Source organism: Eurosta solidaginis, chromosome 2 (assembly GCF_040869045.1).
Source record: "Eurosta solidaginis isolate ZX-2024a chromosome 2, ASM4086904v1, whole genome shotgun sequence".
In the NCBI taxonomy this organism is placed as follows: Eukaryota; Metazoa; Arthropoda; class Insecta; order Diptera; family Tephritidae; genus Eurosta; species Eurosta solidaginis.
In genome coordinates this window covers 187,881,817-187,898,882 of record NC_090320.1, presented here as the reverse complement: position 1 = coordinate 187,898,882, position 17,066 = coordinate 187,881,817, and the positions used below count along the sequence as shown (strand labels likewise).

Sequence of the window (17,066 nt, the reverse complement as noted above, 5' to 3'; positions counted from 1 at the left end):
TCGTGGACGAATAAGCTTTATATCAATGGTATTTTATTTCCCACGTGGATTTATAACAATAGATAGGAAAACTTGAAATTTTGAAAAATGGGCGTGGCAGCGCCCCTTTTATGACTGGGCAATTTTCTATGTATTTTTTCTATAACTCGAAGAAAAATTAGCATATCGTAATGAAATTGTGTACACATATTTTCCTTATAGCCGAAAATATTTCTAGTAAAAACGGACGGGATTGGTTAAAGACCACGGCAACTTAGATATAAAACAAGTTTAAAAGGGTCGTAGACTAGAATAATAAGCTATAACTTAGCAAAAAATAGTTTTGAATCAATGATATTTGACTTATCAAGTGTTATTGTACCACGAAATGGGGAGACATTTTTTTTTAAACGGGCGGTGCCACGTGTTGTGTAGAAAAGTAAGTTATCTGAAATGAAATGTACAGTTAAAGTTCGCTCTGAGTATATAATGTTCGGTTACACCCGAACTTAGACACCTTTACTTGTTTTTTCTATAATATTGTAACGTATTTGCTGCAAATCCTCTTATTTGCCCTTTTGCTAGGTTCGTATCGCTAAACTGTTGAATAAATAACTCCAATATTGAATAATGGAAAAATGGCCTTTATTAAAATACTTCACAATAACACTCAAACTGTGCAACGAATATCTTAATAACCAAACTGATAGCTTAAATGAACTGACTTTCAAAATAATAATGCTATTGCTCGCTAGATATCGTCTTAGTCGTAACTGCTTGACAACTCAAATCAAACTGAATTACAGCGCCTCTACATCTGTCGCCTTTTATACTCTTTGGTTTCCTCGTTCGCATTTTCTAGAATCTATTAGCATTTTCCATGAGCTCTCAAACTTCTCAGCTATAACTAAAATTGCACAATTTTATAGTTTTTCTCATTGCATACTTATAGGAGTATCTCAGATATATGCATGCGTTAGTGCATTGACTCTCCGCTGCTCGTATACGTACATGGTACATATATGTAGACGCAGTGATTGTTTCGTTTATGTAGATACATAATGATTGAATTATTGATGTGCATTCACGTCACTGCTTAGCATCGGCTTAGAGACGGCAACACTCCTTAGTTTTGCTAATATTCGTAACAATATAAATACAATTTTTCATTTAGACTTACGAGCATGTACGTATGTGGTTTCATTGTTTGCAACATTCTCAAATTGCTAAACTTATATAGGTATCAACGTTCTTTTGTGCGTGGAGAAGCTTCTTAGCTTTCATGCGGCTTCGCCTTGTTTTTTTTTGCTGCTCCTTTTAGCTGACGCTTTCAAGTCGCGTTCAGTAACTTAACTTTAAAAATACTGAGCTGCCAAGCCGCCAAACAACCAAACAACAATCGACACTGTCAATTCAGCCAGTCAGTCCGCAAGGCGACGGTTAGCAATTTTGCCGGCATTATACTTTTAACTACGTACACACGTATGTATCTTGTTCTAGCCATACGCAAACGTGCATAGTATATTTGAGAGATCGACTTATGTATATATAATAACATATACATATATATATATATTATTGTTCTTCTCCATTGTGCATGGTCTTAAAAGTATACATGTGTACGGGAAATCGTTCAGCCTATGGTTATGGCTTATTAATATTGTAACGAATTTATTTGCGAATCCTCTTATTTGCAATCCTCTGCTAAGTTCGAATCACTAAACTGTTGAATAAATAACTCCAATTTGTAATAATGCAAAATGGCCTTTATTAAAGTACTTCACAATACACTCAAACTGTGCAACGAATAGCTTGCTTAATAACCACACTGATTGATAGCTCAATGAAACTCTACTATTCAAAATAATACTGCTATTGCTCGCTAGATATCGTCTTAATCGCAACTGCTTGACAACTCAAATCAAACTGAATTACATTTTACTCGCTTGTGCCGCTTTTATAGTTTACGCTGCATACATCTAGGCTCTTCTATTTCCAGAACTTACCAACTATTTCGAGTGTTTATAGTTCTCATATAGTTTCTACTTGTTTACAATTTTCTACTTTTCAGCGTCTCTCAGATGTATGTGAGTTTGTAGTTTACAGTCTCCCGCACACACATAAGCGTATAAGTAAATTCATCGGTGTGTGACATCTCATCTCTCGCTGCCTTGTATGTAAATGTTGCTTGTCGGAATGTGTACATATGTGTAGACGCAATTATTGATTCGTTTATGTAGATACATAATGATTGAATTATTGATGTGAATTCACGTCACTGCTTAGCATCGGCCTGGAGATGGCAGCACTCCTTAGTTTTGCTAATATTCGTAACAATATCTATAATTCCTCAAAAGCTCAAAAAATCATAAAGCGTGTCAATAATGTATTGACGCAACATCAGTCAGAATAATCGTGACAGATGGAACCGTGAGATGCGCTTTGTTCTTCCAACGAGATACATATATGTATGTATTTAACAGTTAGCCAAGTTCATCCTGTTTTGATGGAGTATTTGTTTTCAGGATACCTTTTTTTATATAACTCATGGCATAAAATTAATATAGGCTCTAATCTATATATCCTAAAACCTGGTTTGAAATATAGGTTTTAGAGTAAACTCGTATTCCCCTTAACATTGTATATAAATGAATAAAATGTATGGATATAAATATATATGTATAACTTAACACAAATCTGAATTATAATGTTTGCTGACAAAAATGCAGATGCAGTCCCCTAGGAAAGTTTATTTAGTTTGCCGCCTAACCTCAATAACAACAAAAGCTAAATAAAATCTAATTGTGGCATTTATATACATACATATGTATGTACATATATGGAGCATGGCGGATAAGAGCAGCGCCAGATATAGCGATAACAACAACAAGAAAAAGTAGTAGCCATATGGAACAACAATACGAATGGCGTCAACGAAAGTCACATTGAGCCAGCAATTTTCGTTTATAACCGTCACAAGCAAGTTGCTGAATATTTTTTTGTACTAATTTTCGTGGTAACCTTTTTCCGATGTATTTCATGCATTGCTTTTCTTTTTACCACCTTTGGTATGTTTTTTATGCGAAATTGAGTTCGACTACATTGTACATTTGTTGTAGTGTGTATAAACATAAACTTGTACAATGCATATGTAGTACATATAATGTACCTAGTTTAATATTTACTCGGAGGTTTGTTTTCGCTTTTTTTAAGGTGTGCCTCGACGACTAATAAAACAAATATTCACATGACGTTGGAAAATGTACATAAAGAGGGCGGCAGAATGGGGGCGATTATCTACAAAAGTGAGTTTGTACTCGCTCTCCTTAATATATTCCGTGTTTTACTACATATATATACAGTCAGTGTCAAAAGAAAGTTTACTCACGTGTAAAGTACCAATATTATACCTCTGAGGGTTTTCTGGGTGACACAATGGAAACTTTTTTTAATGAATTGTAATACTGTCGTATTTAATGAAGAAACTAAACTGCTACAACAACAAGTAAAGGTGTCTAAGTTCGGGTGTAACGGAACTTTATATACTCAGCGTGAGATTCAATTGTACATTTCATTTCAGACAAATTACTTTTCTACATAACACGTGGCACTGCCCATTTAAAAAAAATGTCTCCCCATTTCCTCTTACAATAAAACTTGATAAGTGAAATATAATTGATTCAAAACTATTTTTTGGTAAGTTACATGCCAAGCTAATAAAACCGCACTGCGTTTTTTTAGCGCACGCAAACAACCGGCGTTTTTTGCCCGAACCCAAATAAGCATGCGTTGCGACAATGTAAAGCATGTGTGCAAACGTCAAATCTAAATGTCACGCAGATCAAAAATTGGAAATCGAGTTAGGTTTTTACGCAGCAAATTCAATTTGGGTTGCTCTCATACAAGTTGTATGTCCATGAGACGTTTTTGACAGAAAATGACTTGCGTGCGTTTATATTAGGTTGGCATGTTATAGCTTATTATTCTAGTCTACGACCCTTTTAAACTTGTTTTATATCTAAGTTGCCGTGGTCTTTAACCGATTCCGTCCATTTTTACTAGAAATATTTTCTGCTATAAGGAGAATATGTGTAAACAATTTCATTAAGATATGTTAATTTTTCTTCGAGTTATGGCTCCCGAAACATAGAAAATTGCTTAGTCATAACAGGGGCGGCGTCACGCTCATTTTTTAAACTTTTTAAAACTTTTTTCCTATTTATTGTTATAAATACACTTGGGAAATGAAATACCATTGATATAAAGCTCTCTTTTGCAAAGATATGGCTTATTTTGTTCGTCCACGGCCCTTTTAAAAATCTTTCAAATAAAATTGGGCGTGGTCTTTAAACGATTTCGTTAATTTTTCTTCAAAGCTTTCCTTATAGTAAAGGCAACCTCTCTGAGGAATTTTGTTACGATAGGTTTCACGATTTTTGATTTATGATTAATAATATTTGTAAAATTGATTTTATAACAAGTAAGCGGTGCTACGCCCATTTTAAAAAATTTTAGTGTTTTCCATTTTAATGTTATAATTCAATTTAGAAAGTAAAATTCTATTGATACAAAGCTTTTTTTCACTAAGATATAGCTTATTTTATTCGTCCACGGCCCTTTTAAAAATCTTTTAAATAAAAGCGGGCGTGGTCTTTAACCGATTTCGTTAGTTTTTCTTCAAAGTATTCCTTATAGTAAAGGCAACCTCTCTGCCGAATTTTGTTACGATAGGTTTCACGATTTTTGCTTATGATTAATAATATTTGTAAAATTGATTTTATTTATGGGCGGTGCCACGCCCATTTAAAATTTTTTTTTCAAATTTTTATCAAGAGTCTCAATATCAGTCCACACGTCAAATTTCTACATTCTAGGTGTATTACTTACTAAATAATCAGATTTTTTGTGTTTTCCCAAATCTTATATACATAAAAAGTGGGCGTGGTTATCATCCGATTTCACAAATTTTCAATACCAATCTATTCTGGGTCCAGATAAGCTCGTGTACCAAATTTGGTGAAGATATCTCAATATATACTCAAGTTATCGTGTTAACGGACAGTTGGTCGGGCGGACGGACGGACGGACATGGCTCAATCAAATTGTTTTTCGATACTGATGATTTTGATATATGGAAGTCTATATCTATCTCGATTCCTTTATACCTGTACAACCAACCGTTATCCAATCAAAGTTAATTTACTCTGTGAGCTCTGCTCAACTGAGTATAATAAATGATGGTTTTCTTTGTGACTCACAAAAAGGCAAAGCATTCTAAGTAAAAAAAAGGATTTGGACGAAATATCGGAAATACATCATATTTTTGGTGTCAAAAGAAAATATACAAAACAATATATATACAATATACTTTGTGTGCTTTCCATTTGCATTTTTAGGGATTGTACCAACAAGCATTGCTGTCACCTCCGGTACAATTTTCTGCATTACACAAAAATATCGGTTTTAAGCCTATCTTACTACTAATGGTACTTTTTCAGATTTTTCTATCTATGTTCTCGTATAGATGCTCGATGGGTTAAGGTGCAGTGACTACTTCGGGTGTGATAGAGCATCCGTTATTTGACAACTTTCCCAAGGTGTTTGGGATCATTGTCTTGCTAAACCACCCACGATTGATCCAATTTAAAGCTTTCGGCACTCAATATAATTCTATCATGTTCAGATAATCTAATTTATTCATGAAACTTTGTTTGAAAACCAAGTCCAACATCGCTCAAGGCCACACACATCCACACCATCACCTAACCGCTCCATGCTTCTCTGTAAATATAACATTGCGTTTCGATAAGTGTATTATTTACATATTTTTCTTGCTTTTTTCTTCCTTGACGCCCCAAATGTGCTCTCCTTGCATAAAGTACATTCCAAAACAAGATGTGTTTATAAAATCTTTTCAGGAAAGTTTAATTTATTTATTTAGTTGGGTTTGGATAAAAGGAGTTTTTGCCCATGTAGACCGTGTGCATATAATGCCCAACGCATTCTCTGCCACTTACCGTAACACCTAATATTTCTGAAATACTTCTAGACAATTTGATAGCACTTTTCGAAGAATTGTTCACATACATTACATTATACATAAAAATGAGTAAAATAGAAAAATAAAAAGTTCATAGACCGTATAGCCGACTATTTCAAAACCTATTACTTACAAAGTGCATTGATGGAGTGATGCGTTATAACGACAAGCCTTCAATGTGTGGATCGCAGATGATGAACCGCCATGAGTGATGAAATAGTCGGGTATACGGTCTCTGAACTTCTTTTCTACTTTACTCATTTTCTACGTATAATAATTTAATATACATAGAATAATTTTATTCCTGGTTCGAATTCGAACTCAAGGCCTATAACAATAATTTAACCATTGCAAATCACTCATAATGCTGGACTGTCAATTACTTTTTGATATTTCCATGTGCTCTATGGTTTATTATAACTTAAATTCCATATTTAGAATAGCCTTTTTTCAGAACTTTTTGGGGATTATATTCACACTATTTTTGCCTTTATATAGAACAACAAAAGAAAACGTAGTCTCAACTAACCACTGAAAACCCGGGCCTTACTTTCTTTAATTTAAGAAAAAACTTCCATATAAATTTTGTAGATGAAACTATGCAAACCAAACTAAAAAACTTTTTCGAAAAAAAAAACAAAAATTTTACAAAAATTTCGAAATTTTTATTTAGAGTTTTCTGGACCCGTATCGTGGTTTCCGTGATCGAATCGGCAATCGTATGAAAAAAGTTTACGTTACTGATCGTATGACCGGCAGTATTGGTATTCCGACGTATGTTCAGTATCGTATCGAGCCACGAGGAGCATTGAGTGGTGTTTTCGTTAAACTCGAAATCGATAAATTATCTTCATATTTAGGACATTCGGAGAGGTGCTGACGGTAACAACTTCGTATGAGAGAAAATAAATATCGGTTGAATTTACAATCCTTGATAATCTTCCAGGTATTGGTTGAAGTATGACTATTCACTCTGTGACGGTAATTCAATGGTAGACAGATACAGGTTGAAGACCTGCATCGGCATTTAACTCCATCATAGTCAAGGTATTCATCATGAGCGTGATAATGCAGCCTAGGCCCATATATTGGAATGCCTTGACCATCTTGTTAACGTCGTCCTGAATTTTTTTGTAGCCCAATCAATTTTAGTCTTACAAAAACAAGTTATATGTCTCTCAGAATTTGTATTAGTTTTTGCATTTTTTCTTAGGAAGTTTAATATTTTCTTTTTTTTTATGTATGGAAGAAAAACTAAAATACTGTTAGAAAAATAACATTGTCAAAAATCAATGTGATTTTTGAGAGACTAAACTTCTACTTTGTTAGACTAAAACTATATGTACTCGAAAAAATTCAGAAGACCAAATAAAAAGATCGACATTTCCGTAAGCTTTAGATTGGTTTGCAGTGTTTATTTACAAAATTTATGGAAGTTTTTCCTTTAAGTAACGAAAATAGAAAAAGAGAATTTAATTGACGAAATTTGATAAAAATTGCCACTGCTATTTTCGCCTTTGCAACTGTTTACCCGTTCGTGTTAATATTAAGGCATAAATTACAAATTTCATGCATGACCGTAGAGCCAGAACTTCTCACCAGATAGCTTGCTGTCCCAGAATTGCACTTCTTTCGTAAGCTATCTTATTTACAAATCAAATAAAAGATGTGAAATTTGAAAACTCATGGTGTTCTGGATTTACTTTGCGTGGCACAATTCCTGCAGTGAAAATGTTTTCCTTTTCACCTCTTAAAAAAAGTTAGCTCAAAACAAAATAGTTCGTTAAAAAGGTAAAACAAAAAAATAGAACACGTATAAGTAGTGGCTATTACTTCTATCGATAAAAACGTTACCGTTTTTCAGGGCAACGTTATCAGAATGCATATTTTTTTTTTGTTAACGCGTTTCGAAATGAAGAATTTCGAACTTCGAAAGCCGATATCTATTTTTAGGAGGCTAACTTCGAAAAACGGAGATAGTGCTTTGTTTACTTAAGCCTCAATATCTGCAAAAAAGTGATTTTGTCGCGTAGTGTCATTATTATAAATATAAAACAACAGGTTTGACTCACTTATTTACTTTGACTTCCCCTATTTATGATATTTGGCATATTTTTATTAACTTTTCAATGCAAACCCTAATAATAATTTTTCCTCCAAAAATATCATGAGTTTCATATCTAAGTATAATAAGAATCAGGTAAAATAACAGTTGCAATAAACTTTGAAAGTGATATAACTTCTTTGTTTATTATTTTAGTAATATGGTATGAAAGCAACATTTTCTTGAATTTTTAAGTACTTTCATTTGGTAAGGAAAAAAGGATACGTTAGGTGGGGTACAACTTTGTTAGCTGACCTAATCATGTGAAAACAACTTCATAGCTTAAAAGGACATTAAACGGAAATGTGAAGCTTCTCAGGACCAAAATAATGACGTATCAATTTTAAAAATCGGACGTGAAATAACCAAGTTACAACGAAAAAACCTTTTCGGCTGTATTTGGAAGGATAAAAAAAAAATGTTTTTCCGAAACCCTCTCAACGTAATCTTTAAATTTAGGGGCGAACATTTGCAATTTTTTTTTTGTATGGGGACCAACCCAGTCTACTATACATTGTACTTTAAACATTACTTCGAAAAATCAGCTGTGAAAGTTTTGTAAGTTTACATGGTGTACATGGAGCATTCCACGGTTGGTACTAGACAAATCGTAGGGATTTTTTCAATTTCGGAATATAGCTTAGAGCAAACCATATTTTTTTTTTCAGATAAAGTAGTATTTAGTACATTAATATTGTTGATACTAAATATAAAATATTCTACTTTGGTACGTTGAGGTGTGATACATTTAAAATATATTGGCATTGAAAACTATTAAGGAGAGCAACAGGAAAATCGGCGAAAATTCACGATTTTCCATGTAATGCTCGACGTACATATGTATGTACATCTTAAGCTTGTTCATGTTCGTATGTGTGCCTTTGTTCAACTTTTTAGGAAAAACTGCTGCAAGGGATTTAATCTTCCAACCGTCGTCATTTTCTAATTGCTTTGCAGTTTTACTGATGCAATCCTGCAATTTCGGCAACTTTGGGGCAATTTAAACTATTCAGCATAGAATTAGCTGATGACGTGATAAAACTGTGAGTGTGTATATATGTGGTTTACAAATATAGTATGGATATACATATGTAGAAGTTTAGGTTATGAAGACCAAAATCCTTTGACTTATAGCGTTTTCTTTTCTGGGTAAAGTGTTATGCTTTTTGTACGCCGCGCAAGGTTTGTTGTTCTATTCTAAAAAACAGGCAACGCCTTTACGGGGTATTTCGTTCTTTTTTGAAATTTGCTGCCTGCTCGCAACGCAAAAGCGTTACACTTTTACCCTGTATAAAATGGCGGTGTGGCAATGCAACTCTGTGAAACTCTCAATTCGCTCTTAAGTTCCACATATACTCTATTAATATGAGTGAATATGGTGAGTTGAAATGTTCGTTGTACGCACTATAAATGTTGAACATTTTCTGGGGTAGGCGTAACTCTATTAAGGCTTTACCATCTACTTAGGCAACAATTTATTTCAGAAAAGAAAACGCTATTAGCTAAAAGCTGTAAAAAGAAGTAAGGGTGTGGTAACCCACTTGTTATGTGATATTCCACTTGTTTTAATATTTTTATTAAAGAATTATTTGTGAAATATTTTAATGTGTTGACATTGACAAAAAACGTTTTCACCTCATAATTTTTACTTGTCGTAATAAAAAGATAATTAAAAAAAATCTTAATTACAACATTTGGTTACCCCAATTTTTCGAACATGCCGTTATTTACGAGAAAAGATAATTCTGGCAACAATACGTCAGCATCAACATCAGCATCCGGCGTGGTACCATCTTCATTTTCCTGAACTTCAGTGCCGGACTCGGTATCGTCTGGTGAGATTTTTTCGGCACGTATACCTAAACTAACAACTTTCTGGTGTGAAGAACCTGAAATCTGGTTTCTGGAAATTGAATCAAGTTTCAACATTGCTGGCGGAAGTCAAGACTCAAAAAAATTTGAATATCTTCTGAGCCATCTGGACCCATCGATTCTTTATATTGTGAAAGACATCATCAAGAATCATCCAGCTAAAGGACGTTATTGTTGGTAAAAACAACTTATGATCAATTATACATGTTGAAATTAAATATTATTATTCGTTTTCTGATTGTTCAATAAATTTATCAGGTTATGGGCCCAGCCAGAATAAGGCTATAACCAAATATTGTATTACTGCAAGGAGTCTTTATTGAAATCATCAAGGAAAGCGAATCGTAATGGCAATGAGTACGTCGATTGCAAGAGTTCCGTTGCTGAATGGAAAAAATTATAATACATGGAGGACACAAATGGAAGCGGTTTTACATAAGAGCAGATTGCTGCGTATTGTTCATGGAGTTGAGCAGAGGCCGGACGATTTGATTTTACCGGCAGAATTAAGTGAAGAACAGCAGTGTGAATTGGCAAAAAGGCAAGATGACCAGCAAGAATGTGATGACAAAAATTTGGATGCTCGTGCAGAAATCATCATGGCGTTGGAGCCAAATGTTATTAGAATGGTGAGGAACCTGAAAACGACGAATGAGGTATGGGTCTACCTACAGAACACCTATGATAGAAAATCCACAAGGCGTAAGGCTGAATGCTACCGTAAGTTAATGAATTTAAGAATGAGTGATGGTCAATCAATCACAGATTATCTGATTGAATTTGATGTGTGTATTTCATGTTTAACGGAGATGAATGTGGAGATCGATGATGATCTTCTTACCATAATATTGCTGGATAGTTTATCAAGCAAATACAAAGAGGTTCGAGCCGCATTTGATACAGCTAGTGAATTTCCGCCACCAAATGTATTACGTGCAAGGTTATTAGAAATTGGAGACAAACCGACCAATCAAGAAGAGGAGGAAGCTTTCAAGGTTCACAAATTTGTCAGAAACAAGGCAAAACAAGGAGAGGAAGTTTGTAAAGGCAAGAGGTTTTCCGGAAATGTTGGTAATACAAATAAACTAGGTATGTGCTTTCCATATAACTGCTACAAATGTGGGAAGAGAGGACACAAGGCAAAAGATTGCAGGCTGAAAAATAAAGACATTTCAAACAGTGCTGAAACGTCAATGGGTTTTGTGGCAACAGCTGAGTGCTATAATACAGACACAATGAAAAACTCTAACACTGTTTTGTGGTGTTTGGATAGTGGGGCAACTTCGCATATGTGCGGATCAAAATCTGATTTTATCAATTTAGATGAAACATTTTCCGGGAAGGTTCGTTTAGCAGATGACAAAGAGCTTGATTCAAAAGGTATTGGTACTGTTGAGCTGAATGTTATTATCAATCAAAAAATGAGAACCATTAGCTTGTTCAAAACTTTATACGTACCTGGATTGCGATGCAATTTAATATCTACTGCAAAAGCAACTGATAGTAACTGCAAAATAGTTATGTCCAAGGATAAAGCGCTTATAATGAAGGATGACAAAGTTCTTTTAGAAGCTCCAAAGTCACAGGGTTTGTTTATGGTCAAATGTTTCAAATCAAAACAAGATTTGTGTAATGAAGTGAGAGGTACAAATAGTCAAGAATTTGTTCTGTGGCATAAAAGGTATGGGCATTTAAATTCGAGTCATTTGACTCAGTTACAGTCAAAACGTATGGTTGAAGGTTTGCCAAAATTTCAAAATCAGAGAATAGAGTGTGTCACGTGTTATAAAGGCAAGCAAATTAGAGATGCGATCATTACTAAAAATAGCAAGTCGTCTAATGGAGTATTGGATTTAATACACACTGATATGTGTGGTCCTATGAAAACGGAATCGTTGAGTGGAAAGAAATACTTTGTAACTTTTATAGATGATTTTTCTAGAAAAGTTTTTACATATTTCTTGCACCATAAGAATGACTATCTAAACGTTTTCAAAATATTTAAGAAGGAAGTTGAATTGAGTAGTGGCAGGAAGATTAAATGCGTGCGAAGTGATAATGCGAAAGAACTTACTAGTGGCGGATTTACAGATTTTTTAAATTCACATGGTATAAGGCGCCAATTAACGGTAGAGTATACTCCACAGCAGAATGGAGTTGCTGAAAGAATGAATAGAACGTTAGTGGAAATGGCTAAATGTTTAATGATTGAAGCAAATCTACCAGAGTTTTTATGGGCTGAATTAGTACATACAGCAAGTTATATACGAAATCGTTGTCCAACGAAATTAAATAATGATAAAACCCCAAGAAGAGTTATGGGAAGGAAAAGTTCCAAGTGTGCATCATTTTCGACAAATTGGTAGTAAGGCTTTTGTATTAAGAAAAAATCCATGAAGGACTAAATGGGATCCAAAAAGTGAAGAATATACTTTAATTGGTTATTCAGAAGAATCGAAAGCTTATCGTCTATGGAAAAGAGGAACGCGTAGAATTATTAAAAGTGGAGATGTGAGATTTTTAGAGGGAGATTTTGAGATCAGTGAAGATCATGTCGAGAAAAATAAGGAATTTTACCAAGAGTATATTTTTGAGAAAAAATCTGAAAGTAGCAAAAAATCAGAAATCAAAAATTATTTACAAAGAAGCTGTGAACTAGAATCAGATGACGACGTTTTTATTGATAGTACAGATCAAGTTGATAGTGATGTGAATGACAATATTATGGGAATTGAGAAAAATAGCTCTGAGAGAGAAAAGGATAATAATAGAGACAATTTCGAAGCAGGAAATGACTTACCTGAAAATTCCATAAAGAGACGTTTACGATCGTGGGCTTTTGGTAATGAGTCAATAAAGAAAGTGTCAGAAGAAGAAGACCCTAATTGTTATAAAGATGCTATTTATTCGCCAAAATCAGATGAGTGGCTGAAGGCTATGCAAACAGAAATTAATTCTCTTATGAAAAACGAAACTTGGGAATTAGTAGATTTGCCCAAAGGAAGAAAAGCAATTGGTTGCAAATGGGTATACAAATCAAAAATACGACCTGATGGCACAGTTGACAAGAGAAAGGCAAGGTTAGTTGCACAAGGATATTCTCAAAAGTATGGAATAGATTATACAGATAAATTTGCGCCTGTAGTACGACAAAGTTCAATACGTCTTATATATGCACTAGCAGTTGATCATGATCTTAAGCTACGGCAGTTGGATGTGTGTAGTGCATTTTTGAATGGTAATTTGGACGAAGAGATCTTCATGCAACAACCTGAGGGATATGTTGATGAAAAACGGAAAGATAAGCTTTGTTTGCTTAAAAATGCTATTTATGGACTTAAACAAGCTGGAAGGCAGTGGTTTAAACGAATAGATGATGTAATTAAAAAATTTGGTTTAACACAATCAAATTACGATCAATGTATATACACACTTAAAAACAAAAATTTTATAGTTGCTTTATACGTTGATGATTTAATCATTGCAGCAAAGGATGATATTATGACTGGAAGTTTTATAGAAACTCTGAAGGAACATTTTGAGATACGCGATCTAAACCAACCCTGTAATTGTATTGGTTTGGGAATTAAAATTGATAAAGGGAGTTTGTCAATTTCACAACCTATGTATATTGGAAATTTAATTCGGAAATACGGTCAAGCTAACGCAAAACCAGCAAAAATTCCAATGCATGAAAAGACGGTTTTAGAAAAAGATCCGAAAATTGCAGGGGAAGCAGAAAAAATAGATAAAACTAAATACCAAGAAATTATTGGATCACTTTTACATCTTTCGGTTTTTAGCAGGCCTGACATAGCGTGCAGTGTTAATATGTTATCGCAGTTTAGTCAAGATCCACGTAGGCAACATTGGAACGCAGCTATACAAATAATACGATATTTAAAGTATACGCAAAATTTTGTTTTAACATATAAGAAAACGGGGCGTCAACTTTTAGGCTATGTTGATGCAAATTGGGCAACAGACGTAAATGATCGTAAATCTCAGACGGGTTTTTGTTTTTTACTCGCAGGTGGAGTTGTCCTTTGGGAGTCGAAGAAGCAACGTGTCGTGGCAACTTCCAGTGCTGAATCGGAGTATGTTGCGTTATCAGAGGCAGCGAAGGAGGCACAATATTTACGTTATTTACTGTGTGAGCTCGGGTATGAATTAGATAAACCAGTTGTTCTTTACTCGGATTCACAAAGTGCACAACAAATGGCTACGCTTGGAGGACATCACTCTAGAACTAAGCACATTGATTATAAATATCATTTCATTCGCGATGCTTGTCAGAATGGTCTTATTAAAATAGAATATTGTTCAACACATGAAATGCCGGCTTATGTTCTCACTAAACCAGTTGCAAGAATTAAACATGAATTATGTATCAAGTCAATGGGTATACTTCAAACATTTTGATCACAGTTGAGGAGGCGTGTTGGTAAACACAACTTATGATCAATTATACATGTTGAAATTAAATATTATATATTCTGATCATGTGAGCCTATGTTGTACTTGAAGTTTATGAGAAAATTTTTATTCATTCGTTTTCTGATTGTTCAATAAATTTATCAGTTATAAAGCTATGATGACCCGAATTTTCAACATTTGACTGAATCCGAAGAGAGTCAACTGAAGCAGAGGCTGAACAATTTAGAGTTAGGTGATCAAAAGCCTTCACATCTCATGTACCGCATGAGATCTTCAGCTAGATACAAGGTCAGTGATAATGTGTTAAAAATGTTATTTTTGAAACGGAATATCACATAACAAGTGGGTTACCACGAAGGGTATATCCGAATATTATATAGCCGGGTTTTTTCGGCACAAAGTATTACCAAAATAAACTTGTTTAGGGTCGGTGTCACACCCATTTCCTAAAAAGTGTTTTGTTTTTTCAAGGCTCATTCCTTATGACAAAGGTGATCAGTTTATCGAGCTTAGTGATGAAAACTAAAAAGGCTTTCGATGTATACCCAATAACATTTGAAAATTTTCTTTTGTCAGAAGTGCGCTATGCCACGCACACGGATGAAATTTGGTTATTGTACTCTGAAGAATAACGTTTTTGTGTTTCCCAAAATTCTATATATGTACATACATATGTATATAAAAAGCGGTCGTGGTTATGAGTATAAAAATAATACTGGAGGAAATTGAGAGCTTGAATTCTAGTTAACAGAAAGGCAAGGGCATCTCCATCTCCTACAGTTTGAACTGTTATACTAAAAAAAACTGTCTTCCTTGCCTATTTAATTATTTTTAGATATTTCCATATCGGTACAAGCTTTAAAGCCATTTTTAAAGGAAATATGTTCCTTATCGGTGCCAAAATAAGTGCTGAACAGGTCAGGGAAGATCAGAGTAGAGAAGCTGTCAAAAGCAAATAGAGCAAACTGGTGTAACTCAGAGTACACATCATAGTAGATTTGGTCAAAATATGTTTGATTTCCTTTTTTAACAAATATTTCTGTTTTGAATTTAGAAATTACTATTTCGTTTTTGAGAACTAACCATTTTTGTTTGCTTCACCAAAAAAGCTGTTGCAGAAATTTGTGATAGGCAAAGCATTGAAGGTGGTTTAAAAATTAAATTTGAAATTTTTTTGCATAAATATAAATATCATACCAAAGTTATTCTAATATATTTATTTTAAACAGATAAACATGTGGATCTCATTGTTGCATTTGCATGCTGAATTTTAGCGGGAACTGGTTTTGGAACGCACTATGGGCGCTGTAAAAAACACGACATTAAATGTATTTTATTAAAGGCGTGTTGAAGTGCCTGCCAATTGAAATAATTATTCTTTAACTTCTTGGAAAAAGATTTCTTTGATTTTTTTTTCACATTTCACCATAATTTTAAAAGAAAAAATTATATACATACATGAACAACACTTCAAAATGTTAAAAAACTGCCACATAGGCGGTCAAAACCTGTTGTTCGAATGTAGTGTAAACAATTTATGATCAGTAAAATGCAAACTACGTTCGGAAACTGATCACTAAACGGTTGATTGAACTAAAAACCAAAATGAGCTACATCTTTTTGCATTCGTTTTTTCTTATTATTTTATCATGAAGAAGATATTTTTTGTTTTTAACTTGAAATGCGACATACTTTGAGATACACATACTGTTTTCATCCCCATTCATTTTATTTATCAGTTGCTGCATTTTCAATCACCTGCTACAACTTAAGTGTTTCTTGTGAATTGAAACAGCTGTGTTGTTTAGTTTTTGCTTTTTTAATTCTGGTTATTCGAGTAGAATAAATATATCGAGTTGCGTTTTTCATTTCGTTTGCACTTCTGTTTTTATTTTTTATTTCTTTTTTTTTTACATTTATGTTCATGTGTCTCTATGTTGTGTGTTGTAACTCCATTTACAAATATAATAATTTGCTGGGTGGGAGTTGTACAAACAGCTGTTTTATTGGCATAGTGCTGATGTTACCAATTGGCTCTTTTTAAACTTGGATTGTATACTTTTCGAACATTTCAAAATTAAATTTTTATATGATACCATTCTTTGATAGCAAGAATTTGTATTGCTTCATACTAAGGCAATAAGTGACCTATTTTTTTCAGCATATCGCACTTCTCTTTTCACACTTTACAAAAGTGCTTACTCGTTTGTTCGCGAGCACAGGGAACATTGCTAAATAAATTTTGTGGAAGTTACCCTTTGTTTCAGTACTCCAATATTTATGCAATATTTGTTGATAAATGTGTGTGTATATGTGCTGTTAAATTTTGTTTAAGCGAGCCCCACAGAAGCTTTCCCCAGTGGAAATATATATATGTACGTTGATGGGATGGGACATACCAGCTGCCTCATGCATGTAAAAAGGTTGAATGGAAGTCAGTTAAAAACAGGTATATGTGTGTGTACTCACAATCTGGCCGGATGTGCCAGGTGCGAGGCAAAAGAGCAAGAAAAAACCTAACCGCCAGGTATACAAAATATTAGAAGTTCATATTGAAAAGTTGAGCCCCTCTCAAATATCCATATGAAGCAATGGTGGTGGCGACGAGTGGGATAAACTGATTGAGTGGTTTTT

At 34.0% G+C, this 17,066-nt stretch overlaps 1 protein-coding gene across 10 annotated transcripts in view; it reads left to right on the top strand.

The window, feature by feature from the left end:
- The window catches only part of RapGAP1 (Rap GTPase activating protein 1), a 503,114-nt gene that overhangs the window by 358,153 nt on the left and 127,895 nt on the right, over positions 1–17,066 (top strand). Inside the window, exon 1 of one of the 10 annotated variants that reach the window (XM_067766595.1) lies at positions 14,682–14,720. The exons of the other annotated variants lie outside the window; for them this stretch is intronic. Coding sequence (XP_067622696.1) covers positions 14,688–14,720 — 33 coding nt within the window. The 5' untranslated portion in view covers positions 14,682–14,687. Of the gene's footprint in view, positions 1–14,681; positions 14,721–17,066 lie in introns of those variants that run through there. 10 annotated transcript variants of the gene reach the window in all.